Genomic DNA, 21,780 nt, shown 5'->3' with positions numbered 1-21,780 from the left:
ATTTTAATTCACAACACAAAATATTTTAACAATTGAATTGGTTTGGTGCTTTGCCCTTTATTAATAAAATTTTATTTGCTGAGCAGAAAAAAAGAAAAAAGAAAAAAATAGTTGCAATGTGGTTTTGGTGGTGAGTAGGAGATTGAAGAAGAAAACAGATAGAACTAAAACAAAAGGCAATTCTAGTTGTCCACTACAACTTTTCCATTCTAAAGAAATAAAGAACACTTAAATAGCTACAAATAATTTACAATTATCATTGAAAAATTAACACAAAAAGAAAGTCTAGTGTGGAAAAATGAAAAATTACATTGTACAGCTGAAGTGGAATTTAGAACAAATTAAAGCAAAGGCCTTAATTAGTGCTTATAGTCAAAAAGTAATTGGACACAACAATTGCAATTGCAAGGTATTTTCTGATTCATATTATTCAAGAATTCAAGACCCATCATATGAAACTGAAGAAGAAAATTGTGGGCAAATTAAATTAATTGAAACAAAAAGCAAGCCTATCAAATTTCACCCTATCACACGTTATTGAGACATTATTCACATTGGATCGTAAAGTCATCAACTAAAGAAGAAAATTGAAAGCATAAACATCCATAATTGCTAATTGGTGCTTATAAGATTAATCCCATCAATTTATCATTCCTATTTTTGTCATCATTTTCTTTTATTAATTTGATCACCCAAAAAAGAAATCTATCAAATTTGTCACTCTACCATTAAAATGGTAATAGAATACTAATTGTGCATTTACATGTATTTTGTTTTGGGGTGTCTGTTAGAATTAAGTGATCCGAATCCTTATTTAAATAAAATATTGTGATAAAATAAAATAAAATTAAAATCCCTATAGAACTACACTTTTTTATTTTATTTTATTTTAAAATAAGATTTTTTAATCCTTATTAAACTCCATCTATTTGATATTAATTAGAAAAATGTGTTTCAATCTTACTACACTCCTATTAGAACATGATTTTACAAGCCTATAAATAGACATAATCTACTCCTCTTGTAATTATTCGAATTTGATATGTACATATATATTTTATAATTCATACATATACATAATTTTTATATCTTATAGCTTAAAATTATCTACATGCATACGTACATTTTTATTTATTTATTTAAAACTAAATATATATGCATATTTTTTATATTTCATAACTTAAAAGTTTTATACATATACCTTCGTAGATTTTTATATTTTAAAATTATATCTATACATATATTTTTATTTTATTTTATAACTCAAGACTGTATATACACACATATATTTTCATGTATATATATATTACATAGTTTTATTTATTTTATTCATTGTTATGATTGTTACTTGGTGCTTATTTATTCATTCATATGCACTACTACTAAAATGTATTTTAGTTCTATTTATTTATTTACTTGTTATTTTATATGTAATCGCTTTGTCCCTTTTATTTTGTTTACTTATTATTTTGTTATTACTCGCATTATTCATACTTACATTATCGAATTTATTATTATTTTGTTACGAGCATTAACATCGTGTTTTGATTTCTACTAATACGCGTTAAATTATTTTTCATTCAATGTAAATTATGACTTTTGAATAAACAAAATTTCGTGTTTAGATTTGAGAAAGTCGTACCCTAACTTACTGGGTTTCAGTTTTCGCAATAAATCTAAATACACGAAATCTTTTCAAACTTAAGTTTCAAACGGTCTTGGAAATTAAGAAAAGATCAAGTTCTAACTTACTGGGCCTGATCCTTTTTTTAAAAAATCTGAGATAGCTAAATATCTTTTAAACAAGCAATTTTTTTAGCATTCATTCGCGAATCGGGAATTCGAGATGTTGTGTCCTAACTTACTGGATATGATTCTCTTTCTCGATTAACGCAAAATATGTATTTTTTTTCGAAAATTTTCAACGTTTCAATACAAGGATCGTATTTTTAAAATTATTCAAAGTTTTCAATTTTCGACACTAAGACATTAATTAATCAACTAGGTACCAATTTTGGGCGTTACGAGGGTACTAATCCTTTCTCGTACGTAACCGACTCCCGAACCCATTTTTCTGAATTTCGTGGACCAAAATCGTTGTTTTAATAAAATCAAATCATTTATTAAAAACAACAACTTTTCGAGGTGACCTGATCACACCTCATCAAAAAGATTGATGGCGATTCCCGTTTTTGTTTTCATTTTTAAAATCCAAGTCGACCCCGTTTTATCAAAAAATGGTGTCAACATGTGTGATTTGAAACTGCAATGAATGATTGAATGGTAATTAATTAATGAATACGTCATATTATAGATCGAACCCAGTGATCGGATCAGATTAAGGTGTTACAATCACTTCCATTCAAACACTATATTTTTCTTAGCAATTAGCAACTACTCGTTTCAAGAAAAAGGAAAACCACAAAACTCTAAATCAATGTTGAAGTCGTCCATTAAAGGTTTAATACATCCATATAGTATGAATGCTCATGTGCCATTCAAACACTATTTCATTTCTTGCTGCTTCATATTTGATGATTACGATATCAAGTAAGAGTTCTCATAAACTTGTTTTATTTTTTGCAATATCTTGTCTTCTTCTTCAGGAGAAATGCACTGAAGCAAGCGTATTGTGCAAAGAGAGTGAGAAAAAAGCGCTACTTGAATTTAAGCACAGACTTCAAGCCATGGATTCGTTTAAAACTAAATATATATATGCATATTTTTTATATTTCATAACTTAAAAGCTTTATACATATACCTTCATAGATTTTTATATTTTAAAATTATATCTATACATATATTTTTAATTCATTTTATAACTCAAGACTGTATATACATACATATATTTTCATATATATATATTACATAGTTTATTTATTTTATTCATTGTTATGATTGTTACTGGGTGCTTATAACACTACACCAAAACAGGCTTTTAGCGGCGTTTTGTAGCGGCGTTTGGATAAAAAATACCACTAAAAATCAAGCATTAGAGGCGTTTTTCGAAAAGCGCCACAAAAGCCTAAGCCCAACGACACCGTTTTCTAAGTTTTTGGGGCCTTTAGCAGCGTTTTAGAAAAAGTGCCGCTAATGCTGGGGCCTTTAGCGGCGTTTTTGAGGAAGCGCCGCTAATGCTCGGGCCTTTAGCGGCGTTTTTGACTAAGCGCCTCTAATGCTCGGGCCTTTAGCGGCGTTTCTGAAGAAGCGCCGCTAATTCTCGGGCCTTTAGCGGCGTTTTTGACGAAGCGCCGCTAATGCTCTGGCCTTTAGCGGCATTTTTGAAAAAGCGCCGCTAATGCTCTGGTCTTTAGCGGCGTTTTTGAGGAAGCGCCGCTAATGTTCCGGTCTTTAGCGGCGTTTTTGAAAAGCGCCGCTAATAATAATAAAATCTAAAACCATTTCAATTATCTCATTGTTTGATATATTCTCAAGTAATGTTTCAATTATATATTTTTATTATAAGTTGAAAAAATTGATATTTCGTTGTATTTATTATATATGATAACAAATTTACATTTAAATGATAACAAATTATATTGTTTAATACAAAATGTTTTTATTAAAGAGAAGTCCTAACTCCTAACTATTTATTATTATTTTTCAATCACAGTTTATTTAAACTACTTTACTAGAAAAATATATTAAATTATGAGTAAAATAAAATATCATAAAACTTAAATTGTTGTGTTGTAAAGAATAAAAAATAGAATAATTTTTTTTAAGAATAATAAATTTTGATAGTTCGATTAAATAATTCAAATAAGGTAATATAAAACACCAAATATCGTGATAAATAATATTATATATTGATAATTTTATTACCAAAAATAATTTTATATTTAGTTAATCAAACATGAACACAACAATGACCTAATAGTACCTACTCAATAGTAAGAACTGAAAATGAATGAAAAGGGACAAATGAGGTTGTTACTTGGTCTAATACCCACTAGAAATAATGAATAGGGTTTAGGGTCTAGATTAATTAATATGTTAATTTATAAATTAAATAAGGTTTAGGGGTTAGGGGTTAGAGGTTAGGGGTTGGGGGTTATGCGTTATGGGTTTAGGGTTTAAAGGTTCAAGGTTAAGAGTTCAGGGTTTAGGATTTAAGGGTTAATGGTCGGGTTAGAGTATAGTATTTGATTTAATTTCTATTTTTAAATTATATATATTAAATAATAAGGATTAGTAGTTAGTGGTTAGTGGTTAATTGGGGTAATTAGGGTTATGAGTTTGGGATTAGAGGTTTAGAATTAGAGATTTAGGGTTTAGAGATTTGGGGTCGAGTTAGGGTTTAAGGTTTAGGGTAATTAGTATTTTTTAATTTATTTATTAAATAAGTTTTTATATAAGTGTAAAAGATATAAAAAATTGTAAACATTATTAATTTTTATATAAGTTTTTATACTAATTGAATATAAAAAATTGAGTTTGGCGGCGTTTATAGCAAAAAACACTGCTAATATACATTCGAATTTTTAAAAACGGTGCCGTTTCATTAGAATAATTGAATTTTATATTGGCGTTTAAGCCAAAAATCGCCACAAATTTATGTTCTAAATTTTCTATACGGCGTCGTTTAATTTGAGGAATAAAAATTTTATACCGGCGTTTTTCCATATGATTTTAAATATGTTAAAACGATGTCGTTTTCGTAAAGAATGAAATATTTTTGTGGCGTTTTACTGAAAGCGCCGCAAGTATAAAGAGCATTTTATCAATGCGGCGCCTTTTATGTCCTGGATTAAAATATTTTAGTGTCGTTTTGTAAGAAAACGCCGTAATACTTATTAAATTTTGCCAATGCCCAATTTAAGGTTTAGGGGTTTAAGAGTTAGGAATTTAAGGTTTAGAGATTTAGGGGTCAGGTTAGGGTGTTGGGTTTAGATTAATTATTTTTTTAATTTATATTTTAAATATGTTATTATATAATTATAAAAAAGATAATAATAAATTAAATATATTAAAATTATGAGTATAGTTTAAATTATTTAAGAAATATATAATAGATAGACTTTATATGTATTAGCATGTGGATTTAAAAATATATTGAAATTTTCAACAGAGCAAAACGACGTCGTTTTATACAAAATAAAATAATTTTCAGCAGAGCAAATAATAAGCAATAGCAGCATTTTTCTTAAAAACGCCGTCAAAAAAATTAAAATCCCACCCACTCCCGAAAAATAATTTTTGACTACCCGCTCATTACTCCCTCTTTTTCTCATATCTATCGAGCGCCCTAAATGCCCCAAATAAAAGTTTGTACTTAATTCTTTTTCTCTTTCAATCTCAAAATTTGCCCCCAAATTTCCCATTTTCCCTTTCAATCAGATCTTCATGAATAAGAAGAAGAAAATCAGTACTTTCTTTCCATTGAAGAACTAGAAATGAAACAGGATTTCAAGGGAAAATGTCAAGAGAAAAACTAAGAAGAGCCGCACTTCCTCCTGTTCAAGAGGTGTTCTTATTTATTTCTATTGCTTTCAGTATATATTTCTTTAATTATTTTTGTTGATAATAGTTGTAGGAGTTTGAGTGGTGATTCTTTACAAGGTGTGGAGTTGCTGGTGCTACGGCGGAGGAGGAGAATGGAGTGACAGTTGTTGGGATGAGTGCTGGAAAGCGGAGATGGGGAAGACCGTCGAGGAATCAAGTGAGAACCACGTCGTCATCGGCGCCGCTGCCACCGCCTCAAAGGAAGGATGAGGATGATGAAGAAGATGTTTGTTTTATATGCTTCGACGGCGGCAGTCTCGTGCTTTGTGATTGACGGTGAGTTTGGAAATTTTTTAACATTCACAATGGAATGCTAAAACTTACAGAAGGTGGCACTTCTTGAGGTAAAACAAAATGATAACAGTGCTTTTTTAATGAAAGCTTGTCCTTCTGGCTGGGCTAAATATGAAGTGAAAAAGCTCTTAAAATTAACCTGATATATCAGGTTGAATACACATCTTTAAATCAAGAATTGCAAGACATGGAAGCTCGTTTTCGTCGTGGACAAAAGAAGTCCCCAGAAGAAGCAAATCAAATGCTTCAGGTAAATATGATGAGGATGTAACTTTCTGAACTCTGTCTTGCAAATTATATTTTTTGGTTTATTTCCATCTAGCCAGTCTAGAAAATAAAATGCATCTTACCTATTTGATTTCAGTACCTCAAGTAATCTACTGGAATGTGGGTTTCTATATCATTAAGAACATTCTGAAGTCAACAGTTCAAAATGTAATTAATATCTAGTTATAGGCATAATCTGTGGCCATTAGTTGTTCCACCAACTGTAATTAATGTAAGAGGCAATGGCTTAAAGATGGTGATGTTAGATGCAGGCATGGCAGGAGGAAGTGGAGCGTGCACGCCAAGGTCAAAGAGATGCTGAGAGCAAGCTCTCTTCATTAGAGGCAAGTATTATCATTGTACATTTATATCAAGATTATTTTGTTTTCTTTTGCTGGCTGATTTGTGGATTTATTTTCTCTGATCTATTTGTCTGGCTGCAGGCTAAAGTGCAGAAAATGAGGGTTGAAATGGCTGCCATGAAGAGGGATGCTGAGCATTATTCACGCCAGGTAACTGTTAAGATTGATTCACCTTTTAATTAGAAATGTGGTTGTCAATTGTATTGATGATGTATAAACTGAAAGCGCTTATTATAGTGACTGTTGAACTTAGTGAAGCCTTAAATTTCATTGCTTATTTGATTTATGTAGTTGTATATCAACTATCAAGTTATATGGCACTGATTTACTGTTGTTGATATCTTATTTCTTAAATTTTCCATCTCATCTGAAACTGTGATGAAATTCAGTTCATCAGTTGCTTTCCATATGCTAGTTTATAAAGTATATTTCAAACCAGGCATTATTTTATTTTCTAACCCTCATTTTTTAGCATACTTTTCTTAACATGGAAGAATAAGCTATGGTTTTGACCTTGATGTTGATGGAAGTCGCATTATTTAACACCAAAACCCATATTTTACGGGTTTTTCAAAGAAGAAAAATGCTGAGAATAGATGGTCTCTGCAAAAAGATGGGCTACAAGGACGCCAAGTTACTGATGCTTTACGGGTATTATATTTATCCTTTTTCATCTTTTTCTTGTGTGTTCCTAGCTTTCACTGTAAAATGGGATAGCTAAATTATATGGTTTCTGCATGCTCCAAATTCCTGAAAAAAGGTTGAGAACATTGGCAAGTAAATTTTTAGAGAAAGTTCTATGAAGTTTTTTATGAAATCTTTCCTCACTGTTGAAGTCGAGTTCGTTGTAAACGCCTACTTTTAAAAATATATATACATTTGTTTCAATTTATCCTGTTGAGTTTACTTGAAAATTTGTGGAATTATGTATTACTTGCTTTATTTTTTTAATAGCTTATACTGTTAGTGAATTAGATAGATTTACTCCCTGTTATACCTATATTTAAGTTGAAATTATATATATGCCTTTGCATTCCAAATATGAAAAATTGGAGATTAGGCATAGCCTATTGAAATTGGTGTTTTGATATGAATGTGTTATGCTTCTGTTTGTGCAAATCTACAGCGTACCATGGTAGGATATTCAACATTTGAGTTTGTGTTGAACAAATATGCAATGGAAGTGCTTTGTAGGATTATCAAAGGAATTCTCACCAATAGGGTTTGTTTTACATGATATTTTTATGTGCAATTGTTTTTACTATCAAATTCTTGCTCATATTTTAGTTTAATAGCTTTTCATTTTTGAGATGGTTATAATGGGGGTTTTATTCTACCAATCAGTTGGTGGGTCTTTTTTGTCCTTTTTCATTTTTTGCTTTTTTTTTTCTGGTTTTGTAATGGTGAATGCAGTATGGTTGATGGTTTTGCAGGGGAAGAAGTTCTATTAATAGGTTGATCTCAGTTTCACTAACCTGAGCAATGCCAATGATTGGTCTCAAGTCATTAGCCACCTTCCTTTGCTCCAAAAACTAAGTCTAAGACATTGTGATCTTCCAAGCATATCTTCTTCATCACTTTCCCTTGCCAACTCTTCTACATCTCTCACTTATCTCGATCTCTCTGATAATAATCTCCCTTCTTCTGCTGTTGAATGTAGTTCCTGTGGAAAATGTTCTCAATATAAAATTGTTCTCTCATATAAAATCAAAAGCTTACAAACTATTTATAGGCTATAGTTTACCATTTAAAACAACAAAAATTGAAAATATTAAAATCTAATAATAACCATAAACCAATGACTCTTGACCTTTCATTTTCCTAAACAAAAAACTACTAATTTAAACCCATTAAAAAACAATATAACTCTTGACCTTTCAACTCTTGACCTTTCACTTACATGACTCTTAACTTTCATTTAAGTTTATTTAACAAAACTCCCCTGTAAACTTAAATGCTTCTGCCATCCTTCATGCCGATTAATTTCTTGTAGTTGTCGAAGAGTATCATCGGTAGCGGTTTTGTAAAGATATCCGCGACTTGGTCCCGACTTGCCACGTGCACTAATTTCACACTTCCTTCCTTTACATGATCTCGGATGAAATGAAAACGAATGTCAATGTGTTTGCTTCTCTCATGATTCACTGGGTTCCTTGCCAACTTAATCGCTGATTTATTGTCAACTCGTATCTCAGTTGCACCAAGTTGTTGTTGCTCCAACTCACCCAACAAATTTCTGAGCCATATAGCGTGACACACACACCAAGATGCTGCCACATATTCAGCTTCACTTGTCGATAGTGTCACGATTGGTTGCTTCTTTGAAAGCCAAGCAAATGCTGTGTTACCCATAAAGAACACATATCCCGATGTACATTTCCGATCATCTAAGTCTCCGCACCAATCACTGTTGGAATACCCAATCAACTTGTAATCTTCCATATTTGAATAAAATAACCCGTGTGACACTGTTCCTTGAATGTACCGTAGGATTCGCTTCAACGCCTTCCAATGTGAATAAACCGGCTCCTCCATGAACCGACTTACAATGCCAACACTTAGCGAAATGTCAGGCCTTGTGCAAGTGAGATAGCGAAGGCTTCCCACCAAACTTCGGTATTTACTTGCGTCGACTCGTTCTCCTCCATCGAATTTCGAGAGTTTTACACCTGGTTCTATTGGTGTTGATACCGAGTTGCAATGTGTCATCTTGTACTTCTTCAAAATTTCCTTTGCATATGCCTCCTGTGACACAAAAATACCTGTCCTTTCTTGTCGAACCTCCAAACCAAGGAAAAATTTCATTAAACCCAAATCTGTCATCTCGAATTCTTGTGTCATTTTGCTCTTAAAATCCAGTATCATCTTACCATTGTTCCCCATAAAAATGAGGTCATCGACATAAAGAGCAACAAATAACATATTACCTCAATTCTTCTTCACGTAGAGGGCATGTTCATAAGGACATTGTTTGAACCCATTCTCCTTGAAGTATGTATCGATACGAGTATTCCATGCCCACGGTGCTTGCTTCAACCCGTAAAGTGCCTTCTTTAATTTCAGCACCTTTTTCTCCTCTCCATTTTTCATGTACCCAGGTGGTTGTTCGATGTAGACTTCTTCTTCGAGCTCACCATTCAAGAATGCCGACTTGACATCCATTTAAAATATTGGCCATTTAAATTGTGCCGCTTGTGCAATGAGCAGCCGGATTGTCTCCATTCTTACAACAGGAGCAAATACCTCATCATAATCGATCCCCTCATTTTGCTTATATCCCTTTGCAACAAGTCGCGCCTTGTACCGTTCTAACTCGCCTTGAGCATTCATCTTTCTTTTGAACACCCACTTCACACCAATGGGTTGACTTCCTTTCGGCAATTCTGTTAACTCCCATGTGTTGTTGCGGTCAATTGCTTTAATCTCCTCATCCATAGCAGTTTGCCACTTCTTGTCCCGTGCAGCCTCTTCAAAACTTATAATCTCAGAATCTGCCAAAAGACATACAATATGTACCTCATTTGTTGAATCATACAAATCTTGCAAACTTCGCATTTTTGGTTGTTGCGGTTCATCTTCATCATCGGTAGTTTCAGGATTTGTCGGTATGATTGTTGGTGTAGCGATTGATGATCCTCCATCTTTGGTGATAACCTCCGTTGAGTTATTCCAATCCCACTCGCTTGCTTCATTGAATCGTACATCACGACTTACCACAACCTTCTTACTTATCGGGTCGAGTAGCTTGTATCCTTTTGTTTTCTCATCATACCCAATAAAAATAAACATTTTGCTTTTGTCTTCGAGCTTCGTTCTTCGCTGATTCGGCACATGTGCATAGGCCTCACTACCGAATACTTTAAGATGAGAAATTGATGGTTTTTGTCCGCTCCAAGCTTCTTGTGGTGTTTGATCATCCAACTTCGCATGTGGACATCGATTTTGCACATAGATGGCACATTGCACGGCTTCCGCCCAAAATTCCTTCGGCATCTTCTTGCTATTGAGCATTGATCGAACCATGTCGAGAATAGTCCGATTCTTCCTCTCGGCCATACCATTTTGTTGGGGAGAGTACGGTGCGGTTAGGAATCGTCTTATGCCTTGCTCCTCACAATACTCCATGAAAGCCGTCGAAGTATACTCGCCACCTCTATCAGATCGTACAGATTTGATGTGTCTACCAGTTGTTTTTTCCACCATCACTTTGAACTTTTTGAACACCTCCAATGCCTCGGATTTTTCTTTAAGAAAATAAACCCAAGTTTTTCGTGAGAAATCATCGATAAAAGAAATGAAATACCTTTTACCGCTAAAAGATTCAGGGGTGATTGGTCCACATATGTCGGTATGAATCAATTCGAGAAGTTGCTTAGCCTGATATTCTGCCTTATTTTGAAACGAAGTTCTCGCATGCTTACCGAGCACACATTCTTCACAAAATTTTCCCTCATAGTCTATGTCTGGTAGCCCATGCACCAAATTCTTCTTTGCCAACTCGTTTAGACCACCATAATGTAGATGGCCAAAACGGAGATGCCATAGCAACGCCTTGTCTTCAACATCAACTCGCAAACATTTTCCTCGAACACTTCTCAGATTCAACCTGAACATGCGATTTCTCTCCATTTCAACTCGAGCGACCAAACACCCTTCCTTATCTTTCAAGTGTAACACCCGATCTTTCATAAGTACCGAATAACCTTTTTCCATGAGTTGCCCCATACTTAAAATGTTGCTCTTGAGGTCTGGTACGTAATACACATCATGGATTGACCCAATTAACCCATCATTTTGTAAATAACAAATGGTACCTTGGCCTTTTACCTCAACCTTCGACGCATCTCCAAATGACACATGTCCCGTTTCAACCTTTTGCATCTCTTTGAATAGGTGCTTGAGCCCACACATATGGTTGCTTGCACCCGTGTCAAGGTACCACACCATGTTGTTGTTGGTGTTGACTTCGTTGTGTGCCATCAAGAGAAAACCTTCTTTTGCCTCCTCATTTTCCGTGGTTAGGTTGGTTGTCTCTTCCATCTTTTTCGAGAAGCGACATTCTTTCGCGAAGTGTCCCGCCTTACCATAATTGTAACACTTATCAGAGTTACAATCCTTCGCATAGTGACCATATTTGCCACACTTGTAGCACTCGACATTGGAATAATTCGACCATCCGCCTCTTCCACGACCACGTCTTCTTCCCCGCCAATTTTGTTGGTTTGAATGCTCCTTCTCTTCATAATTCCCTTCTTGACCACGACCTTTTCCACCACGACCATTTCCTCGATCTCCACGACCACGGCCTCTACCTCGAAAGCTTTGAGAATAGAGAACCTTTTCGTCTTTGATTGATGCCTTGGTTTGAAGTGCTTGCTCGAGTGTCTCCTCTTTCTTCTTCTTCTTACGTTGTTCATGTGCCTCGAGAGAACCAGCGAGTTCATCGACTGTAAGCGTTACTAGATCTTTTGACTCTTCTATGGCACATACGACATTTTCAAAACTGTCAGTTAACGATCTCAAAATCTTCTCCACAACTCGTGCATCAGTTAACGATTCTCCGTTTCGGTTGAGTTGGTTCACCACGGTTTGAACACGCGTGATGTAGTCGGAGACACCTTCTGATTCCTTCATCTTCATGCCTTCCAGCTCGCCACGAAGAGTTTGAAGTCGGACTTGTTTAACTCGGTCGGCTCCTTTGTACACCTTTGCTAAAATGTCCCACGCTTCTTTTGAAGTTGTCGCACTTGCAATCTTCTCAAAGCCCGACTCATCAACGGCTCGAAATAACATGTACAATGCCGCCTTATCTTTCGACCGCATTTCTTTCAACGCCTTGTTTTGAGCCGCCGTATATCCCGCAGTAGTTGTCGGTTCTACGAAACCTTCTTGGACCACCTCCCAACCATCTTGAGACCCGAGAAGAGCTTTCATTTGGATGCTCCAATTCTCATAGTTCACCTTTGTTAGTCGAGGCAATGGCACATTACTAGTCACACTCTCCATAGTTCAGATACCAAATTGTGGAAAATGTTCTCAATATAAAATTGTTCTCTCATATAAAATCAAAAGCTTACAAACTATTTATAGGCTATAGTTTACCATTTAAAACAACAAAAATTGAAAATATTAAAATCTAATAATAACCATAAACCAATGACTCTTGACCTTTCATTTTCCTAAACAAAAAACTACTAATTTAAACCCATTAAAAAACAATATAACTCTTGACCTTTCAACTCTTGACCTTTCACTTACATGACTCTTAACTTTCATTTAAGTTTATTTAACAGTTCCCATGCAAGATGCTTCCCATGCAAATGTGGCCATGCAAGGAACAAAGGAGCAGCAAGCAGTTGAGCCACGGTGTGCAGCAACTGGAGCTGAAGTTGCCAAACCACTTGCTGTTTTAGTTGCATTTTAATTATTTTGCAAACTAGTTCATATTGAACTAAGTAGGTAGATGTTTTGATGTAATTAGGTGCTGAATGACAAGCTTAGGTGACTTGTTTATGTACTCAAGCAAATTTAACAAGTTGTAATGTCACTTAGTGGTGTTAGGTGTAAGTTTAGGTAGTAACTTGTTCATTTTGTGTTTGTTAACTGATATATGTATTGGCATTATGCCTTCTTGAGTTGTTAATGAAAATATCAGCTCTTTCATTCAAAACTCTCTCTTTTTTTTTCTTGTTTTCCACTCGCAAATTTCTTTTCTGTTTTGCTTCTGAGTTTGTTTCTTCAGCAAGGCTCGAGACTTGTTGTTCAAGCAAGGTTAAAACCAACTTGCTGCTGCCTCTTGCTCCAACATCTGCCATATATCCATGGTTGTTTAATGTTAGCAGCAACCTGTTTCACTTGACCTCTCAAGTAACCAGTTGAAAGGTCCAATTCCAGAAGCTTTCGGGAACATGAAGGCTATTCAAGAACTTTATCTGAGTGATAATCTTTTTATATTAGCAGAAAATCAAGGTATGGGCGATTCTGGGTTGAATGAAATCGAAAAACTACCAGATTTTAGCGTTCTAGATCTTGGATACAACCTTTTAAATGGATCCATAAGGAAAAGCTTTGGACAACTTTCCAACCTGAATGTCTTGCGGCTTACAGGGAATTCTTTTGATGGTGATGTGATTTCCGAAGCTCATTTCTCAAATTTCACCAATTTACAGGTCTTGGATTTATCGTACACTTCTTTAACTTTAAAATTCAACACCGGATGGATTCCTCCTTTTTAATTAAGTCAAATAAAGCTTTGCTCTTGCAAGTTAGGGCCTGGTTTCCCAGATTGGCTTCGGACTCAAATGGACTTCCTACTGGTTTTGGAATACCTTGATATTTCTGCTTCAGGAATTTCGGATTCTCTTCCCTATTGGTTTTGGGACAAATTTCAGGGATTACCGTACATAAACATGTCTTTCAATCCGATCAGTGGTACTTTTCCAAATAACTCTATCCACATAATCCAACTAGATCTAAGCTCTAATAATTTCTCAGGACCATTACCACGTTTTTCTTTAGAATTTGGTGTTATCGGGACCATTAACCTTTCCAAAAACAAGTTTAATGGTTTAGTCTCTCCAATTTGCAACGTTAATGATGAAGGCTCTTTGGCATTGCTTGATCTCTCAAATAATCAATTTTCTGGAGTGGTTCCAGACTGTTTTGGAAGTTTCAGGCCTTTAACAGCTTTGAATTTGGGTGATAATAGTTTCTCAGGCTCACTTCCAAGCTCCTTGGCACAATTCTGTAAAGATGAAGGTAATACTCCAGAGAATTTATTACCACGTAAACTTAGCATTTCAAGAGAAATCAGAGATCCTAAGAAGCTTTCATCTTTACAGAATTGTGCCAAGTTAAAATTTCTCGACTTGAGTGATAATGAATTATCAGGAGAAATACCTATGTTTGATTTTTTTATCATATAAAATTGATATATGCTTAAAATATTTTATTATTATGTTAATAATTATTAAACTGTAAGTATATAAAATCATTAAATATATTAAAAATTAAAGATAAAAGTAAATATAATTTGATAAATTTTAAAAAATAAAAATCCAATTTCAAAGTTTTCTCTACAAAATGTCGTCAACTTATTTCATTCCTCATTTGTTTGATTTCAATTTCTTAAGAGATTCATTTCGACTTTTTCGTTTCCTTTCCAATTTATTAATCCTTTTATTATAATGGATATTTAAAAATTTAACACCAATAATTTAATTGTCCACACGGTTTTCTACCTTCACTTTTTTTCAATAAATATAATAAAATATTTAAATTATAATTACAGTTAGTTAGGCTTCGTTTGGGGCGGCGGTGCGGTGCAGTGCGTTTAGCTTACTTTTTGTCTCACGCTACAGTATCGCTGCAGTATCTAATTTCACCGCCACTGCTGTTTTTACACTAACCGCAGGTAAACGCACCGCCCATCCAAACTCATCCTTAGATTCCAAAAATGTAGAAAAATTAAATTGCATAAACAATCCTTTGTGTTATTATTTTCTCTATTTTATCACAATATCACCTTTAGTGGCTACTATAACCATTACTGTAATGACTCGAAAGTCAGTGGTGTCGAAAAATACGATTTTGAGATTCCCTTTCTGTGAACCAAGCTTGTAAATATTTAATAAAATATTTTCGGAGTTATTATATTAATGAATTGAAATTCGTATAAGTAATTTTATCGAATTAGTGATTAATTAAAGTTTAGGGGTTAAATCGTAAAATTGAATCACTATAGATTTTTAATTAGAAATGAGTTGAGGACCTAAATTGCAATTAACTAAAGGTCTAAAATTTGCAATTAGACCATGTTGGAATTTATAATGGTGGACGGTAAGGATTATGTATGTATATAAATAATTAAAATTAAAATTGAATTAATAAGTCAAAGTTAATTAACTTAATATAATAAACATAAAAATAGGTATAGCGGATGAAAACAACATTTTCATCGTCTCTTTTCATCTTCTTCCCACAGCTAAACAAAGAAAACCTAAGGAAAACTTTAAAGTATTCGACCATATTTAGTCATTTTCTTGTAATTTTTATAGTTTTAGGTTATGAGAGCTTGATTTGCTAGCCCATGTACTAATTTGTGAAATTATTAAAGCTTTAGGATGTATCGTTATTGAATTCTTGAAGTTTTAGATGTTAAATTGATAGATATTAAGTTTAGAGGTGAAAATTAACTAAATTGTGAAGTTAAGTGATAGTTTCATATGTTAAGAATGAAACTGAATAAATTGAAGAATGGAATGTAGAAATGAGAAATAGGAGGTTCCTAATGCTTAATGTAATCACTGACGAATTTGCCTTTTTTAAAAAAAATTATATTTCAGCCCCTAACATTTTTGAAATTACATTTTGACCCCCAAATTTACCTAAAATTATGTTTTGACACCTAGATTTCTTAAAATTACATTTTGACCCCTAAATTTTCTCAAAATTACACTTTGGCCCTAGAAGTTTTGCTGCAATTGCAGTTTAGTCCTTCTGGCAGCAACTTGCACACCTACCCCCGTGATTTTCGGCCACCGGCCTAGGGCATGGCCTCCCTCTCCCTAGCCACCTGCTCCCTGCAAAAAGAAGAAAAAAATCATCTATAAAAGGGGTTTTTAACCCCAAAAATCGGGAGGAAAAGGAAGAAAAATTTCAAAAAAAAACCAAAAAAGAGAGGAGAGGAAGGCTTTTGAAAAAAAAGGGAAGAAAGGAGAAGGGAGATTGGCCGGCGCATCACAGACGGATACGAGCGGCACGAACGGCGGCGAGTGGCGGCGACACAACTAAGGTTCAAGGAAGAAGAAGAAGAAAGAAGAAAGAAAGAAGAAAAGAGGAAGAAGAAAGAAGAAAAAAAAAGAAAAAGGAAATAATTTTTTTAAATCGGGCTGACCCGACACGACCCGAACCGGCCGACCCGACCCAACCCACGACCCGATCCGGTGACCCGACTAGACCCGCAACCCGCAACCCAAACACAAAAGCCCAAAAAAAGAAATTAAGCAAAAAAAAAGAAAAAGCAAAAAAAGGCCACAACAGGCCAGCCCAAATAAAAAAGAGCAGGCCCAAAGCAAAAAAGGGCCACAACAGGCCAGCCCAGACGAAGCAGCCCAACAGTACAGGCCCAGCGTAGCCCAGCGCCAGCAGCAGGCCAGCTATAGCAACAGGCCCAACAGGCCCAGACGTAGCAGCCCAACAGCCAGCAGCCCAGCCAGAAAAAAAAGAAAAAAGAAAAAAGAAAAAAGAGAGAAAAAGAGAAAAAAAAAGAAGAAAAAAAGAAAAAAGGCTCCAATTTGTGTTACCCGTTCGGCGAAGCTCGTGTTTCGAGATTTTTTTCGGTAATTTTGTTTAATTTTAATTTAATGCTCATATTTTTTTCGTTTTAATATTATTAGTATTTTATACATTTTTATATTTTGACATTTATATTTTAATTTAATTTAATTTAATTTTAATTTTAATTTTATTTTAAATACTTTTAATAAATAAGGCAACGAATCGATTTAACATGAACTCGTTGATTTCATCGCTATGTTGGATGAATATCACCGGTTCGTGTTAAAACCGATACGCCCTTTTAAAAATCGAAAATATTCAAAAAGTCTCATATTCTCAAAAAATATATTTTTCAAAATTTTTCGAGTCTTCAAAAATTTTTCTCGTGTTTCAAAAAATATTCGTGTTTTCAAAAAAATAAGGCAACGAATCGATTTGACACTAATTTGTTGATTTCATTGCTATGTTGAGTGAATATCATCGGTTCGTGTTAAATACGATGCGTGCTTAATAAAAAATCGAAAAGTTTGTGTAAAAAAATCTTTCCACGTTTTCAAAAATTTTCATGTTTTCAAAAATCCTCGTGTTTTCAAAAATCTTGGTGTTTCAAAAATTTTCGTGTTTTCAAAAATTCCGGTGATCCAAAATTTTCGTGTTTTCTAAAAATTTCTGTGTTTCAAAAATTTTCGTGTTTTCAACAATTCTCGTGTTTCGCAAATTTTTGTGTTTTAAAAAATAATTTGGTTTGACAAAATTATCGTGTTTCAAAAATTGTCGTGTTTCAAAAATTTCGTGTTTTCAAAAATTTTCATGTTTTCAAAAACTTCTCGTGTTTCACAAATTTTCGTGTTTTAAAATTTTTGTGTTTTAAAAAAATTCTCATGTTTCAATTGGATCACGATTAAATATTAAATTGAATTCGTATCTTTGAAAATTAAGACAACGCGTGCTTAACAAGATACCAATTTTGGGCGTTGCGAGGGTGCTAATACCTTCCTCGCGCTTAACCGACTCCCGAACTCTAATTTTCTCTAGATTTTCACGTAGACCTAAAATTACCTCTTTTTTAGAAAAGTTTAAAAATAATTTTTTCTTCTAAAAAGAGAATTTTGTAGGTGCCCGATCATACCTAAAGAAAAAGATCGGTGGCGACTCCCTTTTTAAATAAAATCGAGATTCGGTTTTCAAGTTTTCAATAATTACTTCGACTAGCGCCCATGCTCAAATTTTTAGGTCGCTACACTTAATAGTGAAAATCAATTTCAATTTGATGCTTTAGATTGAAAGTAAAGTAAGTTCCAGCTTTAGGGACTAAATTGAATAAATTAAAAAGTTTGAATAAAATGAAAATTGATTGCAAATTGGTTGTTTATTGATAGTGCTATGTGTTTATGTTAAACCGTAGCTAACGCAGATCCAGATTCCTTGTAAAGGAAGGGAAAATCCAAAGTCGTCTACAAATAGCTCATAATTTAGAATATGTATTTCTATGACTTAAAGACCTATTTAATTTTTGTGGTTTCATGTTATTTTACCATGTACACTGTTGAGTTAAGTTGTTATGAATAACTTGAATTGATCTGGCTTAGTTAGTATAAAATGATGAGGCAAGGATTAATTTGAATAAAGTAGAAATTTAAAATTTGATTAGTTTTAGACAACTGGTATGAAATTAAAATTTTGTGACATGTGATAATTTAGTTGTCAATGATAGAATCTAAATTGTAATGAATGTGATTTGGTCTACATGTAACGAAATGAGAAAAGGATAAGTTAATAACTATGAGGAACGCGCCAGAAAATAATTGATATGCCATGAGGGCCAGAGTGCTATATAAATCATTATTGTCGGGCAATCTGGAGTGGTAGGTCATCGTTGTCAGGCAATCCGGGATGATAAATTTGAATTGAGAAAACCATCATTGTTGGATAACTCGGGTTGGTAGGCATTGTGCAGAAAGTCATCGTTGTCGGGAAATTCGGGATGACAAATTAAGTTGAAGTGATAGCGAGCTAAATGTTACCTGGAAAAAGAATGAGCTTATAAGCTCAGGATTTTGTTAAGAAGGTAACATGAACTTGGGCTTTATGTGTAAGGAATGAATCCTGTTCACACCATTTTTTTTGATAAAATGGGGTTGACTTGGATTTGAAAATAAAAACGGGAGTCGCCACCAATCCTTTTTATCTAGGTGTGAGCGGATCACCTCATCATTTTAATAAAAGTTTAAATTTACTAAAACAATAATTTTTGGTTTACAAAATCCAAAAAATGGGTTCGGGAGTCGGTTACGCACGAGGAAGGATTAGCACCTTCGATACGCCCAAAATTGGTACCTAGTTGATTACTTAATGTCTTGGTGTCGAAAATTAAAAAACTCGAAAAGAATTTAAGAATACAATCCCTCTTTATATTATGTTATTTTAAAATTACTCAAATAAATCAAAATGGAAAATGCCTCCTTATCTTGAAGTAACAAGATGTCAATATAGTAAGTTAGGACACGACACCTCGTATTTTTGAGAGTAAGCTTACCTTTTAATTTTTTATTTAAACCTGATTTATTTCAATTTTAAAAGGATATTTGGTTATTTAGGTTCAACGCGAGAAAAATCGAAACCCAGTAAGTTAGGGCACGACTTCTCGAATTTCCAATCGAATTTCCAGATACGGAATATTGCCTTTATTATTTTTTGAAAAACCCTCATGTCGAGAAAATGACGCGTCATGTCCAATGCGTTAGGACACAACAACGTACTGAATTCCCGATAATGAGCTTTTTATTTATATTTTTTGATTAAAAAGCGTTTTCAATTATTTAGATTCAATGAAGAAAATTGGAACCCAATACGTTCGGGCTCAATCCTCTCGAATCTAAATATGAAATTTTGCTTATTGGAAAGTCGAAACTTATGCGTCGAGATAAATTAATTTGACTTCAAATAGTAGAAATGAAACACGAGGTTAATTACGCATACAAAGCAATATTGAATACGATGGTATAAGAATACGGGCAACAGCAATAAAAATGAATGAATATAAAAAAGGACAAATTAATAACATGCGAAATAACAAATATAATAAGCAAGTAAAGTTAAAATGTTCTTTAAAAATAATGATAAATAAATAAATAAATAAAAGAGATGAATAAAATTTATAAAAATATAAAGTATATATATGTGTATTAAAATTATGAAGTATAAAATATGTATGTGGATATATATACGTATATAAATTGTAAAATATATAAAAACATAAAGGTAGGCATATATATGTGTATTTATAAAAATTAAAAATGTATATTGATATATATATTGAAAATATATGTATATGAATTATAAAATATTGAAAATACATAAGAAAAAATAGATTTTAAAGTATAAAGAATATGTATAAATATATATATTAGAAAAATGTATAATTTTGAACTAAAGGTATAAATGAGATAATAATAATGATAATAATAATACAAAACTAATAATATAATATAATAATATAATAATGAATAGATAAATATAAAAAGAAAATATAAATAAGATAATAAATAGATTAATTAATAATATAACAATATAAGCACAGATGGACTAATTAGGGATTAAAAATAAAATTTAAAGGTCAAAACAGAAATAAAAATAAATACGGAAGGACCAAACTGGAAAAGCGTGAATGCGCGAAGGGCCGAATGGGTAATAAACCCAAATTCCAGGCCACGTGTCCCTTCCCCAGGGATCCGACAGATTGAGGACCCAATTGAAAACCCAGACAAATTTGCAGACTAAATAAAAAAAAATTAAAAAAGGACCGAATTACATTGTGTTGTAAAAGCGGAGGGACCCCTCGTGCAAATAACCCTTTAAGGCTAAAACACGCGGATCCTGGTCGGACAGGTCGGGTCGCCCGTGAGTTGCGCCAAATGGTGCCGTTTTGGCACCTAAAGACTCTGAATGAAATGACGTCGTTTCAATACTAGTATAAAAGTTAAATTTTTTTCAAAAAGGCTCATTTCTTCCTCTTTTTTCAGAGAAAAAAATTTATTCTCTCTCAAACTCTCTCTCTTGGTCATAGAGTCCGACCAATAGCCCGGCCGAGGGCCACCGCGCCGGTCGCTGGAGGCAGAGAGTCAAAAAGAATTCTTTTTTAACCCTATTTTTAGATCCCGGCCTCCTAAATACGGATCCAGTCTTGAAACACCAAAAAGAAAACAAAAAGGAAAGGACCACCGACTCTTCAACAATCGACTCTATCGTCGGAGAAGAAGCCTCTGACGATACAAGCGCCAAACGATCTCGGTAAGTTCCTCTTTTTCTTTCTTTTTCTTGTTATTTTCGTATAAAATAAAAAAATAAAAAATAATAAAAGTAGAATCGGCCCGATTTGAAACCAAAACAGAAGTAAAATCACCTTCAAAGTTTCTTTCTTTTCTTATTTCTCTCCCCCAATTTACATTGGTTTGAATGGCTTTATATAACCTTAATACACTTTTTTCTCTATTATTATTTTCTGTCACTTCCTCTTTGATTTCACAGGTGCAAGTGGCAGAGTTGGTGGCTAAGTTGGTGGTGGCAGAGGGCAGACGTGCGGCAGCCAGCAGAGCTAGGAACCCCTAGGTGCGGCGCACCTAGGGTTTAATTTGTTTCTGATTTTTTTCTCTTTTTTTGGGCTGGGGTTACGTTATTGGGCCATTGGGTTTATTTTTGTAAATAGGTTTTTAGTCTGGGTTATTGGGTTTTGGGTTAATATGGTTGTAATGGGCCCCGGGCATAAATTGGGCATATACAGCTGCCCCTTTTTGCTCGTTGTCGTGTAACTATAACAGAGCAAAGACTAAGAAAGACCAATTTTTCCCGGTCTCACCGAGTCTCAACTTTTTTTTGACACTTCTCTTCTTCAAGTAGCCTGATTCCAGTCCACTGTGTCTTGTCGCTTCAATCCACTCCACTGCACTTCAGGGAGATTTGACTTGTAGCTTCAATCTTCTTCGCAGCAACTTCAGGGGGACGAGATTTGGTGTTTTAGTTTGCTCCACTGCAACATCAGGGAGATAAGACTTATTGTGGTAGATTTAATTTGACC

General features: G+C 33.9%; 1 protein-coding gene across 14 annotated transcripts in view; it reads left to right on the top strand.

Annotated features, from left to right (window-relative positions):
* The first annotated feature begins 5,182 nt into the window (after positions 1-5,182).
* LOC107947929 (golgin candidate 1) overlaps positions 5,183-21,780 on the top strand; it is a 98,154-nt gene continuing 81,556 nt past the window's right edge. The window contains exons 1-7 of one of the 14 annotated variants that reach the window (XM_041092387.1): positions 5,183-5,467; positions 5,531-5,781; positions 5,951-6,049; positions 6,333-6,410; positions 6,510-6,578; positions 6,994-7,079; positions 7,862-8,909. In XM_041092387.1, the coding sequence (XP_040948321.1) occupies positions 5,987-6,049; positions 6,333-6,410; positions 6,510-6,578; positions 6,994-7,079; positions 7,862-7,907 (342 nt within the window). In that variant the 5' untranslated portion in view covers positions 5,183-5,467; positions 5,531-5,781; positions 5,951-5,986 and the 3' untranslated portion in view covers positions 7,908-8,909. Of the gene's footprint in view, positions 5,850-5,950; positions 6,235-6,332; positions 6,411-6,506; positions 6,579-6,900; positions 7,080-7,554; positions 7,735-7,861; positions 8,910-21,780 lie in introns of those variants that run through there. The other 13 variants (XM_041092391.1, XM_041092388.1, XM_041092385.1 and 10 more) reach the window with 13 other exon arrangements.

This window comes from Gossypium hirsutum, chromosome D05 (assembly GCF_007990345.1).
Source record: "Gossypium hirsutum isolate 1008001.06 chromosome D05, Gossypium_hirsutum_v2.1, whole genome shotgun sequence".
NCBI classification, from domain to species: Eukaryota; Viridiplantae; Streptophyta; class Magnoliopsida; order Malvales; family Malvaceae; genus Gossypium; species Gossypium hirsutum.
The sequence above is the reverse complement of the archived record's forward strand: the minus strand, read 5'-3'. Positions and strand labels throughout refer to the sequence as shown.